Consider the following 23,340-nt stretch of genomic DNA (forward strand, 5'->3'; position numbering starts at 1 on the left):
GAATAAACATTTTAATTATCAAATTGGCGGAGGTCCATACGAGGAAGTTAAAAGGATAATTTAGTGCACTGAAGATGCGTGGACAAAAGCATGACACAATATACTTAGTCTATCAAATCACAAGTGCCAAGAACGGAACTCATCCTACTTAAAAGGGTAAGTACTCTCATATATATATAGTAAGTATAGATAAATTCAACTCTTTCATCTTTATATGAGGGATTGTTTACCAACGCAATATTAAATTCAGAGGAACATTATTATTGTAAAATTTGTGAAATTTAATTTGAATATAAAATAAACTCATCATAGATACCAGGACTAAATTTACTTAGTAAAAAGGATTACAAATTAGGAGCACGTATTATAAAAGTGTTAATTTTTTACTTAAGATTATTTAACCAAAGGATTAATTTCTGAAAAAGAAGAAAATCAGGTATTGTGTAAATATTTGATTTACAATAGATTAGAAAAACATATACTCTGGGTTTTTTTTTAATTCTTTTTCGTTTATATGATGTTGGGTTTGGTTGTTTTGTTTTGTTTTGTTTTTTGTTTGCTTTTTTTTTTTGGGGGGGGGGGGGGGAATGGGGAAAAAATGTTAAGGAGATAGAACACAACGGCAGAAAAAATACACTATCCAGTGAAAGCTACACAGAACAATTGAGCTACATCCGAAAAAAATCTTTTCGTTTAGAAATACGCCTTTCGATGTTTTTCGAACATGATAACATTCATCAATTTAAATTGCATAGAACATAGAACATAGAACATAGAACATAGAACATAGAACATAGATTGAAATATTCATTTTCCGTTGCAGGAGCTTAAGATACGATTATAAATTTGTAAGATTTGTACGAGAGGTTAAATGAATTAAATAAATAAACGAGAGTATGTCCCGTGCACACATATGATGCCCCTATGGGAAATACCTAGTGAACTGCAGGACACTTGATCCATTTTAAGCATTGTGTATATAAGACGCATTAAATTTTATTCATGCAAACTAAAGTTAGAGAACGGAAACGAAAAATTCAGTATTTTTAACCATTTATGAAGGGCCATAACTCCAGAATTGATTGGTCTGAGTTTTGTGGTAATACGCATTATGTACAATTTCCTACGTTTGGTTGAGACAAATTTCGGGAGGTACAAGTTTACGATAAAGCGCAACAAAACAATTTTGCTCGACTTTTTTAACCTTGTTTTACAAAATAATTTCTTTTCATAAAAGGGGGTATTGGATTCGCCCCGTCTAAATCAGCCCCTGTATATTATTTTTTCTTCCCATTTTTAAATAAAATTAATATGTGCGTAAGTGATTCACAGATAATGTATTATAATAATTTAAAGCACATTTTGATTTTTATTATACTGCACTTTATGTGTTTATTTGAATTTATTCATTATGATTAAAAAGCGGTGTTTAAGAATACAAATGAAAGTTCGATTATAAGCGCAATGTTGTTCGGCGTTCAATAAATTATAACTACGATCTTCTTGTACAAATACAACATGTATTTAATGCATTAAAATTAAAACAGTTTTTACAGCCTACAAACTAATACGCAAATTATTAATTGGGCATTTATTTCTGTTATAGCAGAAGGGCTTTTAATGTTCAAAGAAATGTAAAAAAAAATGTAGTAATATATATATTATTTGTATACACTACCGGAGTTTGAGGAAAACTTTTTAGTACTTTATGTATAATTTCCCTGATTGTTGAAGTTTCAGGAAGTTTTGTTAATTTTGAAATCTTTTGTATATTTTTTAAATATGTCTATTTAATTATTCATCTTTGAGTTAGAAAACTCTGATTGATCATTCAAATAAAACAGTACTAGATGTGTTTTAAGTTTAGATTTTTCAAAGTGTGTAGTACTAAATGCAATATATTCAATTAATAATAATTGGAACCAAACTTTAGAAATTTACATCGCCGGGCCTCCCCCTATTTTGTTTACTCCTCCCCCTAATTTTACTTTCCCATTTAGATGTACTAGTATTGTTAAAACCCTTTGTTTTTGTGTTTTCGACATTTTAGGCAAATTGTGCAACCTAATTTCTTAGCCCGGCTTAAACTTTAACTTTAATATATGTACGATAAAGCATTTACGAGAAACGATTTTCTCTATTGTGCAGTTGATCGATTTCTTTCTATTTTTAGACATATTTTTCTCTTTTTTAGAAGTTTTCCCACAAATTACCATACTTGTTGTTTTTACATGCATGTACGTAATTTGACAATCATGATGAATTACAATCAAATATAATTGTATGTTACATGAAATTTCCTCATAATGACGAAATGGACGAAGTCATCTTAATGTGATGCATATGCAATTTAAATTTACAGAATGCTGGAATCGTTTCCTTTGTTAATATTTCTGTCTATTGTTGGAAATGTTGTCTCGCTTGGGAACGGACCAGGTGTGTGTAGCAGAACAGAACGGTAAGTAAAAGAATAAGCTAGGTCACTTATATAAGGTGCTGTAATCAATGTGAAACCAGTATGAACTTAGCGATAGCTATTCCGAGTATGCTCTGGCCTCGCTCTGGCGTCTAACGGCTGTTTTACCAGACAACCTGGAGCCGTGAAACTTTTCTGGCAAATCTGCCGTAATACGTCACAGCAATCTGGGACTAAGCGATAGCAAACTTCGGTAGCTATACGTCACATCTACACTATGTTTGTACCGCAGATGATATAAATTTAAAGTGAAATACATTTATGTAGGTAATTTCTGTGTAAGTTTAAAAGGAACTGAACATAACAAAGCAATTGAATAAAAAACCTATTTTATCATATAGGTCTGTAATATTCATCCATTTACATAAAATACATACTATTATGTATACTCGTATATAACGCAATTATTAACTAAATATCATAAATATTAGATTCATGAGGTATGATTGCATTGAGGCAACTATCATCAAGAGAGACCAGAGACCAAATGAAATAAAATCACTATTAATATGTACATCTATATGAAAACAGTGAGTATGATATAAAGTGAAAAAAAAATAAGTAACGTACGAATTGAATTTTGTGATTGTGGTTTACCATTCATTGATGGCGACACGTGCTTTGAATGTCTTCTTGCGTCATTCGACAAATAAAATATTCACGTGATACATATATTAACCACAATTACATAACATTAAGATTATTGTAAACAATGGATAAAGGTCGTAAGGTACATTGCAGCTCCTATTTGTTGTTCACTTTTACGACTTGTGGTTTGCAAAGGCAAAATGGAGAGAGTAAAATTTGTTTTAACGACATCATCTTTTGAGCGAGTGGCAATTCGGGTATTCATAAAATAGAAGTTGTCGTTATTATTTTGTTGGTTACGCCAGTATTTACTATAGGTGAACTGGGTTGTTACTTTTGCTTTTGTTTTTTCTTTTGGTTTTTAAGGGGGGGGGGGTAACTGCCCGATATTTTTTGGTAATACCTGTTACCTTGTTTTTGCTTTGCTTAATTTCAAATAAAGACATTATTTGTTTTTTGATTTGGATTAAGATATCATTATCTTGGTATTACAGCTAGGAGGCAGGTGATAGAATAAAGATTTTGTAAATCTGTAGAGTTCAAGAGGATGAATAGCAACACTAGCGGAAGAGCTGGGTGGTGGTTAGGGAGGGGGGCATAAACACATTTTTACAAGCCCTTCACAATTTTGGCCACAAAAGATGATTGCATATATAAAATTGAAATATATAAATAGAAAATGTGTTCACATATTATGCCCCGTCTTGCAAATATAATATTAAGATTGTGACACTGTGTTCACTTCTGTACCCCTTTTTTTGACGTTTTTATATATTATGTTTGTTTGTTTTATTTACGCATCGTTGTCAATGTATGGAATTTGATGTGACTGTCATACAAGTGAGAGGATTAGCGCTATAAAACCAAATTCAATCCACTATTTTCTACATAACAAAATGCCTGTACCAAGTAAGGAATATGACAGTTGTTGTCCATTCGTTTGGTGTGTTTGGGCTTTTAGTTTTGCTATTTGATTAGGGACTTTCCGTTTTGAATTTTTCTCATAGTTCATTATTTTTATATTTTACTTTTTAATACCGGTCTTCTGTTAATCATAAAATCTGACTCATTCATTCAGTCCGTTCGAAACTGAAAGTGTGTGTTATCGGAAGTTTAAAACTTAATCAGATGCATCTGATTCATGAAGTTAAATAAGTTCACGAGTGCTTGTGTATATCTTAATTTTCGAAAAATAAATATCCCTTTATTTTTTCTTGAGAAAACTAAAAAAATAAACCACTAAAATGATTTTTACACAATGAAAGAAGACTGAAATTCGTAAGGATTCCGCAGTTTCTACTTTTGCTGTTAATCGCAGGCTCAACAAATATGAGGAGGGAAAAATCAATAAAAACATTACTCTCGATACTATCGTTTGATTGTAAGAAGCTTCTGTTCAAGTTTGGTAAAAATCCAGGATAGTTTATGAATCTAAAAAATGTTTTGAAAACATTAACTGCAGACTGTATGTAATGTTAACTGGAAGAAAAACTAAGTCCATTTATTAGTAAAATACGAATAAACAGGTACAACATTTTAACAAAATTTCATTCTAGATACTAGCTTTTGATCATAAACAAGCTTCTGTCCATGTGTGGTGCAAATCCAGGATAGTATAAGACAGTTTAAAAAAAAAATAAGATTAAACCACAGAGTGAATGCATGGTAACTATCCTTCTGGATACTGTCTTATGATCATAGAAAAGTTTGTGTCCAAGTTTGGTACAAATCCGGAATAGTTTAAGAAAGTGATTTAAATTTCAAACACTTTAACCACAGAGTGAATATTTCTTGCCGTCGCCGCCGACGACAACGACGGAATGTAGGATCGCCATGTCTCGCTTTTTCGACTAAAGTCGAAGGCTCGATAAAAAGTACCATATAATATAGATAACAGTTTAATATTTATTTTCGTAAATTGTCGAGATTTAATTATTGTTAGTTTTTAAGTCGAATGCTGTTATAATATCACAAAATTGTAGTGAGTTAAACATAAAAATCAACGATATAAATGATTTTGCTTTGTTTTATTTTAGCAATGCTTTTCGGACGGTTTCGTGGAATTTAAGAACTTCCTGTCTGTTTCTGAAATTTGCAGATTTTCTTTGGTGACGAAATAAAAGGATACGTCCACTTGATTTGAAGTTTGGTGGATAAGTGTCTCATTTGTCAATCCACTTCTTTTATATAAATGCGTTTTGTTTTATATGTATGGATATAATTTTTCGTGCAGATAACGCTTATACATGTACAATTAAAACTAGAACTGAGGACAAATGTGATAGTTTAATATTCCTATTGTCAACTTTCCATTCTTGAGAAGTAACAAACCTGGCTATTTTGAATGGAGTTTACGTGTCTCATTTGAATGGATGCATGTCTTTCTCTGTCAACGCACCTGGTCAAATATTGTTTAGTGTATATTCGCCGTATTCAGACTTTTCCCCTCATATTTGTGAAATTGTTTTTGTTCTTTCTCCATATTCAAAGTTGGAAAAATGAGGGTAAGTAAGAACTGTCCTGTAAAATGTTTACCCGCAATTCCTCCTTGCAGACATAACGTGGTAAATATGAAAATGTGGATTAATTTATATTAGTGTGTACGAATCTTTCGTGGATTATGGATAGATTGCGATTGTGTGGATATTCAATTTCGTATTTCCCCTAAGTTTGCATACAATCTTATATAAAATTTGTATAAATTAAATTCGTGGTCTTATTATACTCACGAAATCAACGAAATTTGGTATCACACGAATAATGCTGCAGTATTAAAACATGATATATAAATTAAGATTTGATCGATTCCCAGATGCCTCTATAATAACGGAAGTCATATTTACTTTTTTTCCAGCCAAACTGTCGATCGAGTTGTGACGAAAGAGGTATATGTTGGAACTACAGAGATACCATGTGTTGTCAATAGCTGGCTAGATGAGTTATCTTGTATGAACAGAAAAACGAAAACAATGTAGGTATACCGTATACAACGATGTTAATAGCTCCACTGAGTTTAAAAATGCCCCTTTGAATTTCTTGTCTGATTACAGATTATCACATCACATGTTTTTGTATTGTCCACCTCTTACACGCGAGGTAAGACCTATCATGCGCGATTCGCCAATAAAGAATCTAATGCGTTCTGGGTAATATTTTCAAAAATGAACACCAAAATGTTTTAATTAATTCTTAGATTCCGGATAGGCGACATGTTTGACAGATCAAGTTTCAACTTTAAAACATGTGTATATGGGTTGGAAATTAGAAAATTTGATAGAATTGCCAATGAGACAGCAGCTATAGGTCACCGTATGGCCTTCAACATAAGCAAAATCAATACCGTATAAAAGTAATAATAGACCTCTACATTGTAAAGTGCGAAACATAAAATAACGGCCTTATCTATGACATGCTAGTAAAAAACTTGATAAACGATAAACAATATGACACACCACAACCAACAATAAACACTGAATTACAAGACCCTGTCTTTGGACAAGCACATATAGAATTTGGCGGGGTTAAACATGTTTGTTAGCTCAAATCTTCCCCTCACTTGGAACAGTGGTGTTAAACCAGAAAAAACATAGAAAAACAAACTGATAAAAACTCGACAAGCTAATGATACAGAAGTTGATCTATTTAGACCGGTCAGCAACAGAGGCCATAAACTAACATCGACTTCTCTGTGACATATAGATCTCCATTGCAACATATACAGTGTCAGCCTTGTTGTGAGGAGCTAAACAGATATAGGTTAGGGAGGCATTTTAGCTTGCAATGGTGTTTTTATACTGCTTGTATCGTAATCAATGTTAAAGTACATTCAAATGACTAGTGTAATAATTGTTCTATGTATATTTTGTTTATCGTAGAAACGTTACAGAACATAGAAATGAAACAATACAAGAAATCGTTCCCATGGTTATTAAGTTTTGTTGTGCAGGATATACCCTCGAGGGGGACAGATGTGTACAACGTAAGTGCATAAAGTTCAGCAAATTAAAACCTCGTCTAAGCATTTTAAAAGAGGGGCGAAAGATACCAGAGGGACAGTCGAACTGAAATAAAAAATAAACTGACAATGCCATGGCTAAAAAAGAAAAGGACAAATTAACAGACAAATAATAGTAATACACAAGACACATCATAGAAAACTAATGACTAAGCAACACGAACCCCAAACTCGGGGTGATCTCAGGTGCTCCAAAGGGGTTAAGAGATCCTGCTCCACATGATGCACCCGTCATGTTGCTCATGTTATTACAAAACCCGGTAAATAGTCTATTTTAAAGATCTCACCGACTTAGAATAATCATTTAACAGATTTATACAGAATATCACATTTTAGAAACAATTCATTACAGAAAGGGGACTTTTTCATTTGATTTCTAAGGGCAGGTAGGAGGATTTTGAAAATGCATATCCTGGCCTGGTAGGATCTAAAATTAGACATAATACTTTCAATCTGAGCACGCTCTGTCTTTTTCAGTAAATTGTCATTCTTAACTGTACGATCGATGGCGTCTTTTTTGTGTTTCTTTTCTAATGAAAATTTCTACAACTTTTATTGTAAAAAGTACTAATAAAATTGTAAATACTATAAAAACTGCTATATACATGTATATATACTAACTTATCGTGTACTGTGGATTCATTTTTATTCGTGGTATACCAATTTTCGTGGGTTTCGTGGGTCACAGCGAACCACGAATTTAAGAATTCAACGAAATATATAATCCCGATAAATATGTATGGAGTCGGATGTTTATTTCCGGTTATGTTATGCAGTTCTAGTATAGCGATGAACATTGTAACATAACACGTGTTTTTTTTATTGAAAGAAGATACAAGTATTTGAATTAAATCAATAATAAATATATCGAATATCAGTGATAATTTACATTTAAAATTGATTAAAACTGTTCATGGAAAATAACTGCACGTTGTTAATTACCGTGTCATAGTGAAGTTTACTAGTGATTGAAAATCAATAGGATTAAGTACGGGGGTATTGTGTATGACAGGAACATTTATTTTAACACCTTTTACTTATAGGACTGTGTATTATATCGTGATTAGGGAAATGAGCTTTCAATTATAAAGTTTTTATTGCCCTATAGAATTCCGACAAGTTTTAATAAATTGTAAAACAAACAAATAATTAGTTGTCTTTGTCCATTTTTGCAATAGAAGTTTTCAATGAACACTTTAACCTAAAATGACCAAGCGAGGATTTCAGAAGTGACAATTTAAAACTTTTCAATGGATTCCTTCTTTTTTGTTTGTTTTATTATTGATCAAACCAAGGAGGTTATATGATGTCCTAAATCGAAAAGAAATTCACGAACTACGTATCTGATTTTTTTTTGGTAATCAGCGATCCACGAATTTACGTATACCACGAAACGTCTTTTTTTCTTTATCCACGAAAATTGATACCCACGAAAATAAATGAATCCACAGTATCATACAAAGTTTACATGTCACTTATTTTACATCTTTTAACATACGAATGTGAAATTAATCCAAGCCAATATTCACCGTCGGGAAAAAAATTTAAGGGACGGATAAGCCCTAACATATTTCTGGGTTCCCATTTCATTCCAAGGTTGTTGCAGCTTTAGAGCTAATGTTCTAAAGAAAGATATAAATTGAAAATGGAGATGGGAAATGTATCAAAGAGACAACAACCCGACCATAGAATAAAACAACAGCAGAAGGTCACCAACAGGTCTTCAATGCAACGAGAAATTCCCGCACCCGGAGGCGTCCTTCATATGTTTACTTCTTTCCTCGACTTATGTTCCTTTGTATACTAATATATAATATCTAGCTTCCTCTGTGTATAGTTGTATCTGCCGTGGTTTAAGTGTAGAAAATATGTGTTTTTCTAACAGAACAATATAAATCTTTTAAAACTTTACAGATACGGATTAAGGGGATCAAGGTACCCCCTTCATTTTTGTGAGAACATTTGTGGTTGATTATATATGGAATCACTGAGGCATGACTGGAGCGGACCCCTTTTAGGCAGTCAATGTCCCATCCCTCCTAATGAAAATGTCTGTCGGCAAGGACTGCTACATACGTTAGAACAATATTACTTTATTTAAAAGATTTCCCAACATTTAACAATTATGCATTAGATTAAAAAAAAAACTGCTTCAATTTCGTCTTTTACTAATACCTTTCCTTTCTTATCTTATTAACACAGAAACTACAACCACAACAACAACGGAGAGAATGACAACCACTTCTACTGTTAGAGTAGTAACAACGCAACAACAAAAGACCACAATACCAACAACAAAACCACAAACAACCATAAAACCAACAACTCAACTACAAACAACCATAAAACCAACAACAAAACCACAAACAACCCTAAAACCAACAACACAGCCACAGACAACCATAAAACCAACAACACAGCCACAGACAACCATTAAACCAACAACACAGCCACAGACAACCATAAAACCAACAATAATAAAACCAGAAATTACGACAATTAAAAAATCCGAAACGACTGTTCCACCAAAATCAACTAAAAGTGTTCTTACAACATCTGAAACGACCACTAATGATATTGCAGCAACAACTGCAAGACAAGTGACAATTGGAGCAAAAGTTAAACCAAAACGGATCACTACCGACATAGCAGGTGCAGACGGAAATACTCCTAGTCCAGACATCGAAAACAAAATCAACCCAGACAGCTCGTCTGAAAGTGTAGATACGAGAGATATGTTATTATATGTGTCCGCTGCCTGCGGACTGTTGTCTTTTATAACAATGATAGTTGTCGTCGGCATATGTTACCAGAGATCAAAGAGAAACAACAACCGCCGGTAAGTTTATACAATGCCCAGTTTGATTACACAATGTCAGGTAAAATATCTTCAACATTTATCGGGAGGTTTTGCTAGCCATAGGATCAGTTTCAACCAACCTTTTTTTTCTGAATCTGGCAGTTGTTATCAAATATTCCGTTTCTCAATGTATGTTGGCGTTTATTTTATGTAATGTTCAGTGTTTTCTGTAGTTCCATCGTTTTTCTCTAATAGTTTCTCTCGGTTTTTGGTGTGTGACCCGGATTAGTTTTTCGCTTTCCGCTTAATCAATTTATGACTATTAAACAGCGGTATATTACTATTGCCTTTATTGATTAAAAAACTAAAATATTGTTCTATACTTGATAATGAAGAAGCAAATATTTTGAAAATATAATGATGAATTTGAATAGTAATAACAATTCTTTGTTTTGTAAGATCGACATTTTTAAGTAGGCACTTGACTCTTTTCCTGTTGAAATTCGACGTATGTGGTTCACATTAAAGTGTCATCAAACCTATTTTCTAATAAACATTTTTTTTTTTATGTTATAACATTCATATGACTTTTTTTATCGTTTATCTAGATACAGAATGTAATTTTTTTATTTTAGATTCCATAATGATATTCTGTCAATGGAAACGGGTATGTATGAATTGTATTTTTTAACTGTTGTTCGGAGTACTCTTTTATCATTAAAAAAACAAAATCGATCAAAGTATATTTCATATCAATAAACACAATAGGTAAGGTGGTGTCGGTTCTGATATAAAGAGTTCCCTGTTTTCTAGCTTGCATGGTCCCATAAAAAATAACATGGATAAGCATTGGTTCGTTTTATATATATACCATGATCATGGACGATGAATGGTATCTTCTTGAATGAAGTTGTAATGACGACACACACTGAACTTTTAGAACCTCCCACACAAACTCTTTTACCGCCAACTTTCAGTCAATGGTATTGCTGTGGTCATACGTACAGACATCTTAAATGGTGATCGGCTTTCAATTATAACATGATATACTTGCAATGTGAACATATTAAAACAGCCAACTTCTGGCATATAATCGGTTGTTTAGAGAATCACTCGGCGTTATAAAATGCAGATGAAAGATTATTATTTTTTTCAATAAAATCATAACTGCACTGTCTACTCTTTAATTATCGAACGTGAAAGGGCTGTATAGCCAGTCAATGTCGTTAAAAACTTCCATTTGCATTCCTCTTTATCAACGACTTCTAATATTTCATCATTGATTAGCATTTTTTCTGTTTATTAAACCACGGCCATTTTCTATTAATCATTATAACGAACCATAGAACTTGTATTGGTCAATTGGTGTGATTTCTAAACGTTTAACTGGCATGAAACGGATTTTTTGTGTTAATAAAATTTGCTGTTACAAAATATTAGAAATTATTATAAATTAAGGAATGTATCTCCGTCATGCAAAGCTCTGATTCCTTTCGCGGATTTGGCTATACTTTTTGGACCTTTTGGATTATAGCTCTCCATCTTTTATATAAGCTTTGGATATCAACTATTTTGGCCACGAGCATCACTGAAGAGACATGTATTGTCGAAATGCGCATCTGGTGCAAGAAAATTGGTAGTGTTAATTTTATTATTTAACCACATGGATGATACCGATCCACCAAAGAACGAAGGGAAAATATCTATAGGTCACCATACGGCTTCAAATTAAGGAAAAACATCTACAGGTCACCATACGGCTTCAAATTAAGAAAAAACATCTACAGGTCACCATACGGCTTCAAATTATGAGCACTGTTTTGCTACTAAGAATTATACAATTACCATTAAACGTATTTTCTTTTTTCAGTTCGAGTTAACGGTTTGAATCAAATGCATGGTGTGGAAAATCCCAATTATAAGCAACAAAATGAATCAGAGTGCGTCGAACCTATAAACTACAGAGAAAAGAAACAAAATTGCAATAACGTGTATACAGAAATGCGCTTAACCGGAGCAAACCAATACGACGATCTAGTAGGAATCGAGGAAGACCCGTATGACGAACTACCTGACGAATTACCGGGCGATTACCAAGATTGCGATGCGTCTCCAAGATTATACAAGGCTTCGGTATCTCCAGAAAACCCTTACGATGTTTCCAAGTATTGAATCTGTCTGATGTTAGTGCTACCTGGTTTATCAGTCACACTGTTCGGTCAGAGGAGAGACAAGACATATGAGTTGAACTGAGGTTTTGTTTTGCAATTTTATGTTTGCCATTAAATTAAACATTATAATGTGAAAATTACATGTGCGGGATTTTAAGAACACATACTAGTAATTTAACGTACTGTACTTTATGATTGGTAACTAGTTGTGTGAGTGTGTGATATATAATATAATCTTTATTGCAAAATTACACCCATAAGGGTCAAGCAATACAAGCAAACAATGATACATTTTAAATACAATGCAATACAATGAAATACAATGCAATTTAATAGAACATACTTTTAAAGTTCAATTATAAATTTATGTACAAAACACAATCATGAGCTTGTCTGACATGGGTCTGACCCCCTCAGTTCTAAAGACTGCTTAATGAAGACTCCAATATGACAAACAAGTTCAAGGATGGGGTTTTGAATGTGTTTTAGTTTATTATATACTATTTGTCGTAATATTTTCGCCATAATCGTGGTTATTATTTCACACATGTTTCACTTAAATGTTTCATTCATTCTCCATTTAAACGTTAATGCCGTAAACATAACCACTCTAAATTCTCCCTTTTGAGTGTCTGGATAAGGTTAACTATTGTCACCTATTCAGACCCTCTTCTATGGTCCATATCGTGAACGGCCCATTGCGCCAAATTAAGCAGATATACGGAATATATGCTTAATTTCAATACATTTTTGATTTCGTTTTTTTGCGTTGTTTGTTATATATATGTAATAACTTTTTGGATGTTAGGACCAGCGAGCGAGAGAGAGAGAGAGAGAGAGATGTCACCGATTTTGTTTGGATGTTAGGTCGAGCTAGCCCATTTTGTCCATGGAATCTATTGTCGTAGTCCATGTGTAAATCATCACTGCCAAAGGACCACATGGTTGCAATGGCTATATATATATATATATATGTTGGTACAATGAAAGGTATGAACCTGCACACCGGGAACCAATGGTTTGTTTTTCTTACGGACAGAAACATTACTTATGCTTGATGGTAAACATAACCAAAGCAAGTAAAAAATGGAAAGGCAAATTTGTTCTAAGAATATGGATGTAGTATTCAGTGGGCAATCACATCAGATATCGGTCCAAACACAGATTCCCATTGTTGTAGACCCATTGGTGACCTTATGCTGTTGTCTGTTCATTGATCAGGTTATTGTCACTTTGACACATTCCCGTTTTCATTCTCAATTTTATTTCTTTGTTGTTGTTTTGGGTTTGTTTTTTTTACATGTACTTTTTAAAGTTTGTATCTTTTTTAATAACTTGGCCCATATTTGTATAATTGCAATAAATAATTAAACCTTAACATAAAATATGTGAATATGCCATTGATATGTGAAATGACTGCATGATGGTGATTGTGGTATGTCGACATTAAGGATCAATTTTCGGTCTTCACAGATACTCTTAGATTTCTTGAATTATCTGTTTGTACAGAAAGTTTTTTGTAATATGACCGTGACGTCATCACCGGGGTTTTTTCATGATTTACTCCGGCTTGAAAAGAATTAAATTATAGGGAATGACAAATATTTTTCCTATCTATTCGAAATAACATCAAACCTGTGTGCACGCAGGTTATTCAGTGTGCACCACATTTTTGGTGTTATTTTTTCATAGGCAGAAAAAAATATTACAGTCATTCCTTAAACAGTTACAAAATAATGTTTATGGTTGAACAACTTGACCTTCACGAAGACAACGGAAATCTACCTCTTATGTTTGCAAAGTACATTATACAATTAAGTACTGATATGTCTGTACCGGAAGGACATCTATTCACATGCCATAAAGTGTCAGGCCATATCTAAGAGGTCTTAATTAAATGTTTAAATTATTTTTTGCGTTCTTTCGCTACGTTTTATATATATATTTTCACAAAACAAAATGACAATTTTAGAAACTAGCTGTGCAAAGCCCGAGTTTTGTTTTCTGTAATTTGTTTTTCCCCAAAGAAAACGGTACTTTCAAAGCAACTATGGATAGTTAATTTATAACTGTTTCTGGAGATCCCGAGTATAGTTAAACAATTTTTGTTTCATGATTCATAAGTTTGTAGGTGTGAATGAAAAATAAATATTCTTGCATAAAAGTTCTGCCCTGAGATAAGGTAAATAAATGAAGCAGAAAAACTGGACATAATAAATATATATCATACAATTTCTTAAACTAAATATTTCTAAAATGATTGATTGAGTTATATTGTTTGCTCTCTAAAAAGGTGAAATTTGATATGAAGCGGCACATTTTCATGTTTTCTACCTTATATGCAAGTGATGTTTGCCGCTGGACGTTTCAGCGTCCAGCCATCATCGTCATCATTTTCTTCTTTGACTAAGGGGAAACAACTCTAAAATAAAAAAGAATCGATTCATAGAATATCCCGCATCAGCGTAATTCTGAAACTACTTTTTCTAACATCGAAATTAATTTGCTCTAGTATTACAGCAGTGTCATTGAAACTTATTGAACTATTTTCTAAATTCTCAATTTTTATTTTATTTTATTGTCAAGACTTAAATTTAAAGGCATCATTTCCATGATTAATGTTATTCGACTCACGGCGAGCACAATATTGAAGCAGGATAAAAATGAAACAAACTAATCTCTAGTAATGAGTTTGTAAATGAAGACAGCTCAGTTCATACATTATTAAATTCCGCTAAAGGTACTTTTTTTTATATATAATTAAGGATTTAAAATGCGAAAAATAACATCTTTTGGATATTTGAAAGAATACACTTCTGACTTTTGACCCCCATTTTCAAAAGTTTGCATGATTTGAATCTTAAAGCACTGAGTAATATTTTATGAAGAAATTTAATTCGCCCGTCTTGACACTGTACAAACTTATTAATAAATGAGTTAAGATGGTACCCAACACTTTCGCTAAAATTAATTTGGCTCGTTTAATTTTAGTAAAATTTTGTCAAAGTATTTACTTGGACACTTTAACAAAAATATGAAAATTAAAAAAATTCGAACCAAATTTTTATCCGAAAAATTACACTGATTTTATAGCAATTTGACAAACACCAAAGTTGATCATTGTGAAGCTTAATATTCCTTTTACAACACAACGTAATTAAACCGTTTAGCTGACTTTACAGAGTTATCTCCCTGTAGTGTTAGGAACCACCTTAATAGACGATTTACAGACATGAATAATTTTTCACAACCCGACCAAAGTGCAGGTAAAAGTCTAAGGCCACCAATGATTCTTCAACGCAGTGAGAAATTCTAACACCAGGAGATGTGCCTCAGCCCCTTAATTAAAATGTGTGCTAGTTATCGATAAATGGACGTCATACTAAACATCAAAACATATATTAACTGGACTAAATTTTTTAAAAAAACATACAAGATATCAAATGATAGAGGCTCCTGACTTGGGACAGTTGCAAAAATGCGGCGGGGTTTAACATATTTTGTGAGATCTCAATGACAATGTATAGTATTTTTTTTTTAAATCACAGCAATACGCAAAATTTAAAATAAGTCCGATTATTTATTTTCTCAAAACCCAACCATTTAACACAATTGAAATCTATGTTATGATTTTCCCACTGAATAAATTCAGAATAATGTGACACGGGGTGCTCATTTTTCTAATACCGCTTTTCTTTGTAATATTCCTCACTTATTATGTTACTCCCTGTCCCAGATCCTTTAACTAAGCTTATCAAAGCAATGCAAAGTAATTCCTTTTCTGTTTTAAATATATGCTATAAACCTGAATATGTACTTTCTATGTAATATTTGCCGTTAAACTAAGTCCTTAAATATGCAACTGCATACGAACTGGGTTTTATCTAACATATATTTTATGAATAGTTAAACACATTCCTTCTTGTTTTTCTTAATATATTGGTAGATTAATCATTTAATCATTAAATATCTAACATACATGTCTAAAATCCTTGAGAACTATGCATGAACTCATTTATCCACCTTTTAAATTAACAAACAAGGGTTTTTTCTTTTCTTTTCGATAATCCCCAATACACAATTTGATAGCTTTACAGTTAACTGCCATAATGACCACTGTAATAAGATTTCTTTCAACCCGTATTATATTTCTTCAAATCATTTTTATAAGCTGCTTAATTCTAATGAGCGGTGAATCAGTCGCTAGGTTAATTATTTTCCGAATGCACACAAAAAAAATCTTCTAAACATGAACGAGTCATTGTATTTAGTATCGATATTTTCTGTGAAAAGCAATTTCTAAGCCAGGAATAATTTGTATAAACGACAGTAGAATATCAAATATTGGAGTTTTTTGTTTCATTTGGGAAATACCGTTATATAACGTTTTTATTGTTATTAATTTCTGCGGAAATCAGATGGATTAATCATAAATATGGTTCCATACAATATAGCTAATAAACATGAGCATTCGTGACAGCCATAATGAAATAGTTAATATTCTCTAGCTTAGTAGAAATAAACAATGAGTACTCTGCAAGTTAAGGGAGGTTCCGGTCCAGCCGGAAGGACTCTCAAAACTTTGAACAATAAAAACAACTTGGCTACTCTTTACATGAGAAAACAACTGGACCAACTCCGAAGAGAAAACACATTTAGTATTTCACATTTGGACCGCGATAGGTTCGAAACACATGATTTTCTGCAGCAGGTCTTACGGAAAGATTCGGACAAACATCCATCTTCAATAAAGTAAGTGCATTTGATTAATTGATTGATTGTTAGTGTTATATCGCCACTTTTCATCGCCACTTTTTGGCTATTTCGTGACAGCCAATTTTAATTAATGGAGGAAGCCGGAGAAATCCACCGACCTTCGATAGGACTACTGACAATCCTAGTAATCGGGAACCTCAGTGTCTATTGACTAGTGATTACAGTAGTAGAACTACCATGACCACTTGGCCACAAAGAGCCCTTAGTATTTGTAGTACCGATATAACTGTATCAAGCATATCTATGAGAGCCGTGGTGTAGTGGTTAGTGCATCGGACTTCTAACATAAAGGGTCCTGGTTCGATTCCCGTTTCGGGATGAAAATTTCAGGACTGAATTTTCGGCTCTCCCTTGACACCATTTGCGAGTATAGTCTTGAGGAAACGATAAAAGGCCGTCGGAAGGGGACGATAAATGGCGCTGACCCGTGTTAAGAGAGAGCCATATTTCTTGCACCCTTGTAGATTTCGAAAAAAAGAGTGGGCTAATGCTGCTACAAGGCAGCACTCGCACCCCAAAGTGGAAAGGGATTACTATAAGTTGCAAAACTTGTTTCCCATTCCACTTTTAAATAAATATGTTTAAAATAAACTATCTAGCATGCATATTTGACATTTTACTTGTTTTTGACATTCCTCTTCGAGATGCTGTCGAAAGGTGTGGCTTAGTGGTGCCCACAAATATATTTTAAACTTGTCTGTACCAATTCAGGAATATGAAAACTATTCCGTTCGTTGATGGAGTAAAACTTTTGATTTGACAGTTTTAATGGACTTCTTCACTTTTTTTAATTCACTTTGAATTTTTATGCCCCACCTACGATAGTAAGAGGGGCATTATGTTTTCTTGTTTGTGCGTCCGTTCGTCTGTTCGTCCGTCCGTCTGTCTGTCCCGCTTCAGGTTAAAGTTTTTGGTCAAGGTAGTTTTTGATGAAGTTGAAGTCCAATCAACTTCAAACTTGGTACACTTGTTCCCTGTGATATATTCTTTTGAATTTTAATTCCAAATTAGAGTTTTTACCCCAATGTCACGGTCCACTGAACATGGAAAATGATAGTGCGAGTGGGGCATTCGTGTACTGGGGACACATTCTTGTTTATTCTGTTACTACTTATTGCAACATTTTGTCACCTTTCCCATGCTTGAAGCCTCGTACGGGGTTGCTGCTATTCATATCTTATATTCTATTTTATTAACCTAGAAATTTGGTGTTAATGACAGATGTTATATCATGAGATTTGACAACACGAGGGGTTTCACATCAGGAGTAGGATCAACAAACCGTTCCGGAGCAGCATTTTTTATCTGGGTTCGTGTAGCTAAGTCTTTAGTTTTTGCTATGCCTTTTTTGTGTACTATTGTTTGTCAGTTAGTGTTATCAGTTTATTTTTCGACTAATGAGTTTCAACAAAATTGAGAATGGAAATGGGGAATGTGTCAAAGAGACAACAACCCGACCATAGACCAGACAACAATGTCCATTCGTACCATTCGATAATCTCTTGATTCCACTCCGGAGCTATAGTCAAGGCGATTGATACATAGTATAAGAGGTCCTTGTTAAAAATCTATTGCAGTGGCCGTTTATTTTAAAAGTATCATTTATTTATTTTTTGATTATTCAACGTTATAAACATGTCTACTTGTTTAAGTATTTAATCTCAAGGTGACAAACGGTTCAAAAACTTAACCTTTGGATTAGAGTTCAAGTACAGATTAAGGTTTTGAATACAAGCTTTAAGTCTGCATAATATAAAACATATATTACTTCATGATTAAACTAACGGAACGTTATTAAAAGGGTTTAGTGGTTTTGCAGTTCACACTCCGCTTTGATATAGCTATAATAGTAAAAATACTTAGTACAAAGCAGTTTCGAAATTTTTATATCAAATTGATGATTGATTGATTGATTGATTGATTGATTGATTGAGATATTTTAAAAAGTTAAAAATTTGATTACAGCCGATTTCATTGAGTGTGTAGGGAAAGGTAAAATCCTTGGTTAGCTTGCTTGTTTATTGCTAAACCGTGAAGTCATTGTTAGGTAAGGTATACTACCCTCCTTTCAAAGTAGTCTAGTCTTCCAGACAAATAGATTGGTTATCTGTCGGACTAGTCTATTCTTAAAGGAGGGTAGTTTACCTAACCTGACAATGACTTCACGGTTCAGCTAACAAGCAAGCAAACCAACGATTCTACCTTTCCCTACACACTCAATGAAATCAGCTGTATCAAGATTCACCAGATTATATTTCGTTGGAACACGTGACATTGCAGGAATCGAGTCAAGCTTCAGTTGTGGTAAATAAGTATACATTAAAATTGAGAATGGAAATGGGGAATGTGTCAAAGAGACAACAACCCGACCAAATAAAAAAAAACAACAGCAGAAGGTCACCAACAGGTCTTCAATGTAGCGAGAAATTCCCGCACCCGGAGGCGTCCTTCAGCTGGCCCCTAAACAAATATATACTAGTTCAGTGATACATGTACGTCTATTCATCAATATTGCTAATCATCTGATTTATTAAATGTAGAAACATATTATAGCTTAGCTATCTCATCCCCGCTGTTCTCTGTTGTTAGAGACAAAGAACCATGATTAAATTAACAGTATTGTGTGTTGTCCTTAAAGTCATAAGAAACGAGTGACCGGTGAAAAATAATGTTCTTCCAATTCTTAAACCAATGCATACAAACATCATAAACTTAGTCTTCTGTGCTCGAATTTATCTTTTTTTTCGTGTAAATTTCGTATAATCGTCAATTTTTTTTTTCAATCGGTCAGTGTTGTTGTGAAAATATGGCAGGTAATTAAAGTTCGTGTTTTGAAGCCGAAGTTTAACGATTGTCACATGTTTGTCAACAATTGACGAAAAATAAACAAAAAAGCATGGAAATTGAGCACGTGTTTAACATTCAAATTCAGATAATAGTTTATTTTAAGGACATCCATGCATATTGTGGTCACCGGATTTTTACGAGATGGGTCACACTGAGGTCACCTTGCATACGGAAAATATGTCGGGGGAATTGCTTGCTGGAAGGAAGCAATTCAAATAAAGTAAACTTCATCTAAATATGAATAAATTAAAGAATTTTCTTCAGAAAAAAGTATATGTACATAAGTTTTACAATGAAAACTATCCATTGAGTTATAAAAAACATATGCATTATTTTTTATTGATTTGAGGTTTCTTATGACTTTAACCAAGTTTTTTATCATTGCCTTCTCGAGTTATCTCTCTTCTGTCGTGAGAGTATGTCAATTTTTTGGTCAGAAACTGTGAGTTTTACATCATGGGAGAGAAATATTTAATTCAAATTCAAACAAGAATGTGTTCCTAGTACAGGGATGCCTAATCCGCACTATCATTTTCTATGTTCAGTGGACCGTGAAAATGGGGGAATATCTCTAATTTGGCATTAAAATTAGAAAGATCATATCATATGAATCATGAATTTTTTGTGTACTAAGTTTCAAGTTTATTGGGCTTCAACTTCATCAAAATCTACCTCGACCAAAATTAATCTGAAGCGGGACATATGAACGAACGAACGAACGAACGAAAGGACAGACGGACGCACAGACCAGAAAACATAATGCCCATAAATGAGGCATAACAAACGTGGCGTTTGTTTTATTTTATATAAACACCTTGTTCTTGATGTCTTCTGAAAATAGGAATATTAACACGTTTTTGAGTTAAAAGATACCCTTTTCTTTGAAATATTTCGTTAAGGTGTCGAGCTGTGGAATTGAGAAAAAAAAATTAAGAAAGTATAAAGAAGGTGAGTTTATTCATCAATGGTTATATATAAAATAGGCAACGACCAATCATAAACAATAAACCATGAATAACTTCTGAATTAAATTACGTGACGCACAAAAAAGTAAATTGCGAGATATGCCACTTAGCAGTTCCATGAACCAAACATTAAATACCAGAGTTCTGATACATTTGTAATTTTGCATGTGCTCAGGTGCAATACATATAAACTACCAAATATCATTTATATAATTCCATGAAAAGATTGCATCGTGTTTAAAGAAGACTAGCATGTGTATCTCAGTAAACTAAAATTGCTCTGATAAATTTATTATTTGGGTAACACCAATTTATTAATTGGGTAACACCAATTTCATAACTAGTAGAAGTTTTGAATTTAAAAGTGCAATGATATTTATGATATGTATGATAATTTATTTACGTATGTATCTTGGTTAAATTCTGTTTTGGTTTAGTTTTTTTTTACAAAAACACGTAAACTTTGTAAAAAGTAAAATGACAAAAATACCGAACTTTAAGGGAATTTCAAATAAGAAAGTCCCTTATTGAATTGTGAAATCAAAAAGCTTAAGCACATCAAATGAATGGAAAACAACTGTCATATTTCTGACTTGGTACTGGCATTTCGGTATGTAGAACATGCTGGATTGTAATGTTCTTTCTAAATTGAGTGCAAGAGCAATGCGTATATTGCTAAACAAAATTTTGGTTTTAGGAATAAATATTTAATTGTTTAAAAATATTGTAATTTATAGTATATAATAATAAGACTTTGTATGTTAATAAAAAGCTAAACGAGCTCAAAGTCTGGACCCTGTTATTCATTAGTTGCTATTTGATTTTCGTTTAATTATATGTCTTAAATTTAAATCTTCGGAATTCAAGACTCATACTTGTAGTGAAATAAGTGTTCTCAAATAATACCAATACCGGAAACTTCTATAAAATCTTTCGATACGGTAGAAGGTTTTGTTTATTTCTGTAGACCTCAGAGTCATCTCCCGTAACGGTTGTTTTTGTTAATTATTTAGTTTGTTCTAAATATTTTTGCTTTATGATTACTTGGTTTTACTTTTAAAGCCTCAGTCACACTGTCACGTTTCAAGATCTACGTTTTACTACGTTTTGAAAGCGTAGCGAAACGGGAATATAACGAAACGTTTAGAAACGTAGTGATCCTTTGTTCAAAACGGGACCTACCCCGTATGTTTTGAAAATTCAACAACAAATGTAGTAAAAACTAAAACGAAGTATAAAAACCTAGTAAAAATACATTGTACGTATCAAAGCTTAGCGGAGCATAACAAAACGTGCTAACTGCGTATCGAAACGTATCAATGCGTGGTGGAAACGTGGGTCTACACATTCTAATACGTAGCAAAACGTGATAAGAACGTAGCACAAACCTAGCTTTCAAAATGACGGGACATTTTTATTCAAAACGTAGTTGAAACGAATAGCATTTTAAAACGTAGTAAAACGTGACAGTGTGACTGCCCCGTATTCCTATTATAGGGACTTCAAGCTAGTTATTAATTTACTCGGAGGATTGAATTATTTATAGTAACGCTAGATTTTTATACGATTTATAATTACAAATATCAAGCCTGAAAAATTCAAATAACAAATTTATATTTTATAGGTACTTGGGAAAAGCAGAGATAAAAGATGAACTAAAATTGGACAATATCCTAGATAGTAAATCTATAAGTCCCGGTCAACCACGTCGCAAACGTCGCCATCGACGGCGAATCAGTCCGAAACCTCCAGAGAAATCACAAACTACACTATTGGATAAAATTGACGATATTTCTTATGAAAAACCAGAAACACCACGTGATAAAACGCCTAGCCGACTCGAACGTCAGAAAACATTTAGTATTCCCAACTTAAATTCACAAACTAGTACATGCACCACACTCCCGTCACTAGATAGGCGGGAGTCAGTTTATTTTCAGATAGCATCCGGAAATGCTGCGGATTTAAGTAGCGATTCCTCTGAGGACGAAAGCGTGGAGCCAACTCTCGCCGTAAAAACGAAAGATTTGTCAACAAGACGAAGGTCATCATTTGTAGCATGGGTTCAGGAAAACAGCGAGGACCAATCAAATAAAATGCAAGAGAGGTTGCAGCAAATTAAATTGAAAGACAATCCACTTGAACAGAGACGTCTCTCATTTTCCAATTTCCTTAAGAAGCGTTTTAAAGCAACAAGGAAATCTGTTACTCCCGCTGAACAATTACAAGACATTTCAGAAGACACTACTCCAGATTGCGCGGACGTTTTCCCGCCATTTAATAATTCGTATCCACTCGATCCGTATACTGACCAAATGAAATCATTGATGCTAAGTAAAACAGGGAGACGTAAACCGCCATTGAACGATCGAATAAGTTCATTTTTTACCCGTATTAGTAATTTAAAAATTCCTGTGTATAATTTTAACAGTCCTGCACCAAAGTTAACCGCACTGGAGAAAAGACGGTACACGTTGTTAACGAAAGGAATAAATGCCGCTTTAGCTATTTCAAGTGACGAGGAAGACTAGGCCTCTCGAGAAAGTCATCAGACAGGGCCCACCATTATATTGGTTACTGGAACAATCATATCATATCATTGCTAGCATTGTAAAAAGTTGTTGATCTTAAATAAAAATATTTCAAAAACTAAAAAAAGCAATGAAGAATTAAAAGGCACGAGTTACGTGAAACATTTTGAA

General features: G+C 33.3%; 2 protein-coding genes across 2 annotated transcripts; both read left to right on the top strand.

Moving 5' to 3' along the window:
- Positions 1-116: 116 nt before the first annotated feature.
- LOC134683257 (uncharacterized) lies at positions 117-13,968 on the top strand. Its single transcript, XM_063542430.1, has 7 exons — positions 117-156; positions 2,363-2,458; positions 5,919-6,035; positions 6,940-7,043; positions 9,282-9,918; positions 10,515-10,546; positions 11,750-13,968. The coding sequence occupies exons 2-7, from the start codon at positions 2,364-2,366 to the stop codon at positions 12,049-12,051; spliced, it is 1,287 nt and encodes a 428-aa protein (XP_063398500.1). The 5' UTR covers positions 117-156; position 2,363; the 3' UTR covers positions 12,052-13,968.
- A 1,880-nt stretch (positions 13,969-15,848) lies between these two features.
- On the top strand, positions 15,849-23,222 carry LOC134684141 (uncharacterized). The gene is made up of 2 exons (XM_063543424.1): positions 15,849-16,802; positions 22,263-23,222. Exons 1-2 carry the CDS (start codon positions 16,576-16,578, stop codon positions 23,167-23,169), a joined length of 1,134 nt encoding a protein of 377 aa, XP_063399494.1. The 5' UTR covers positions 15,849-16,575; the 3' UTR covers positions 23,170-23,222.
- Positions 23,223-23,340: the final 118 nt, after the last annotated feature.

Source organism: Mytilus trossulus, chromosome 9, assembly GCF_036588685.1.
Source record: "Mytilus trossulus isolate FHL-02 chromosome 9, PNRI_Mtr1.1.1.hap1, whole genome shotgun sequence".
Classification (NCBI taxonomy): Eukaryota; Metazoa; Mollusca; class Bivalvia; order Mytilida; family Mytilidae; genus Mytilus; species Mytilus trossulus.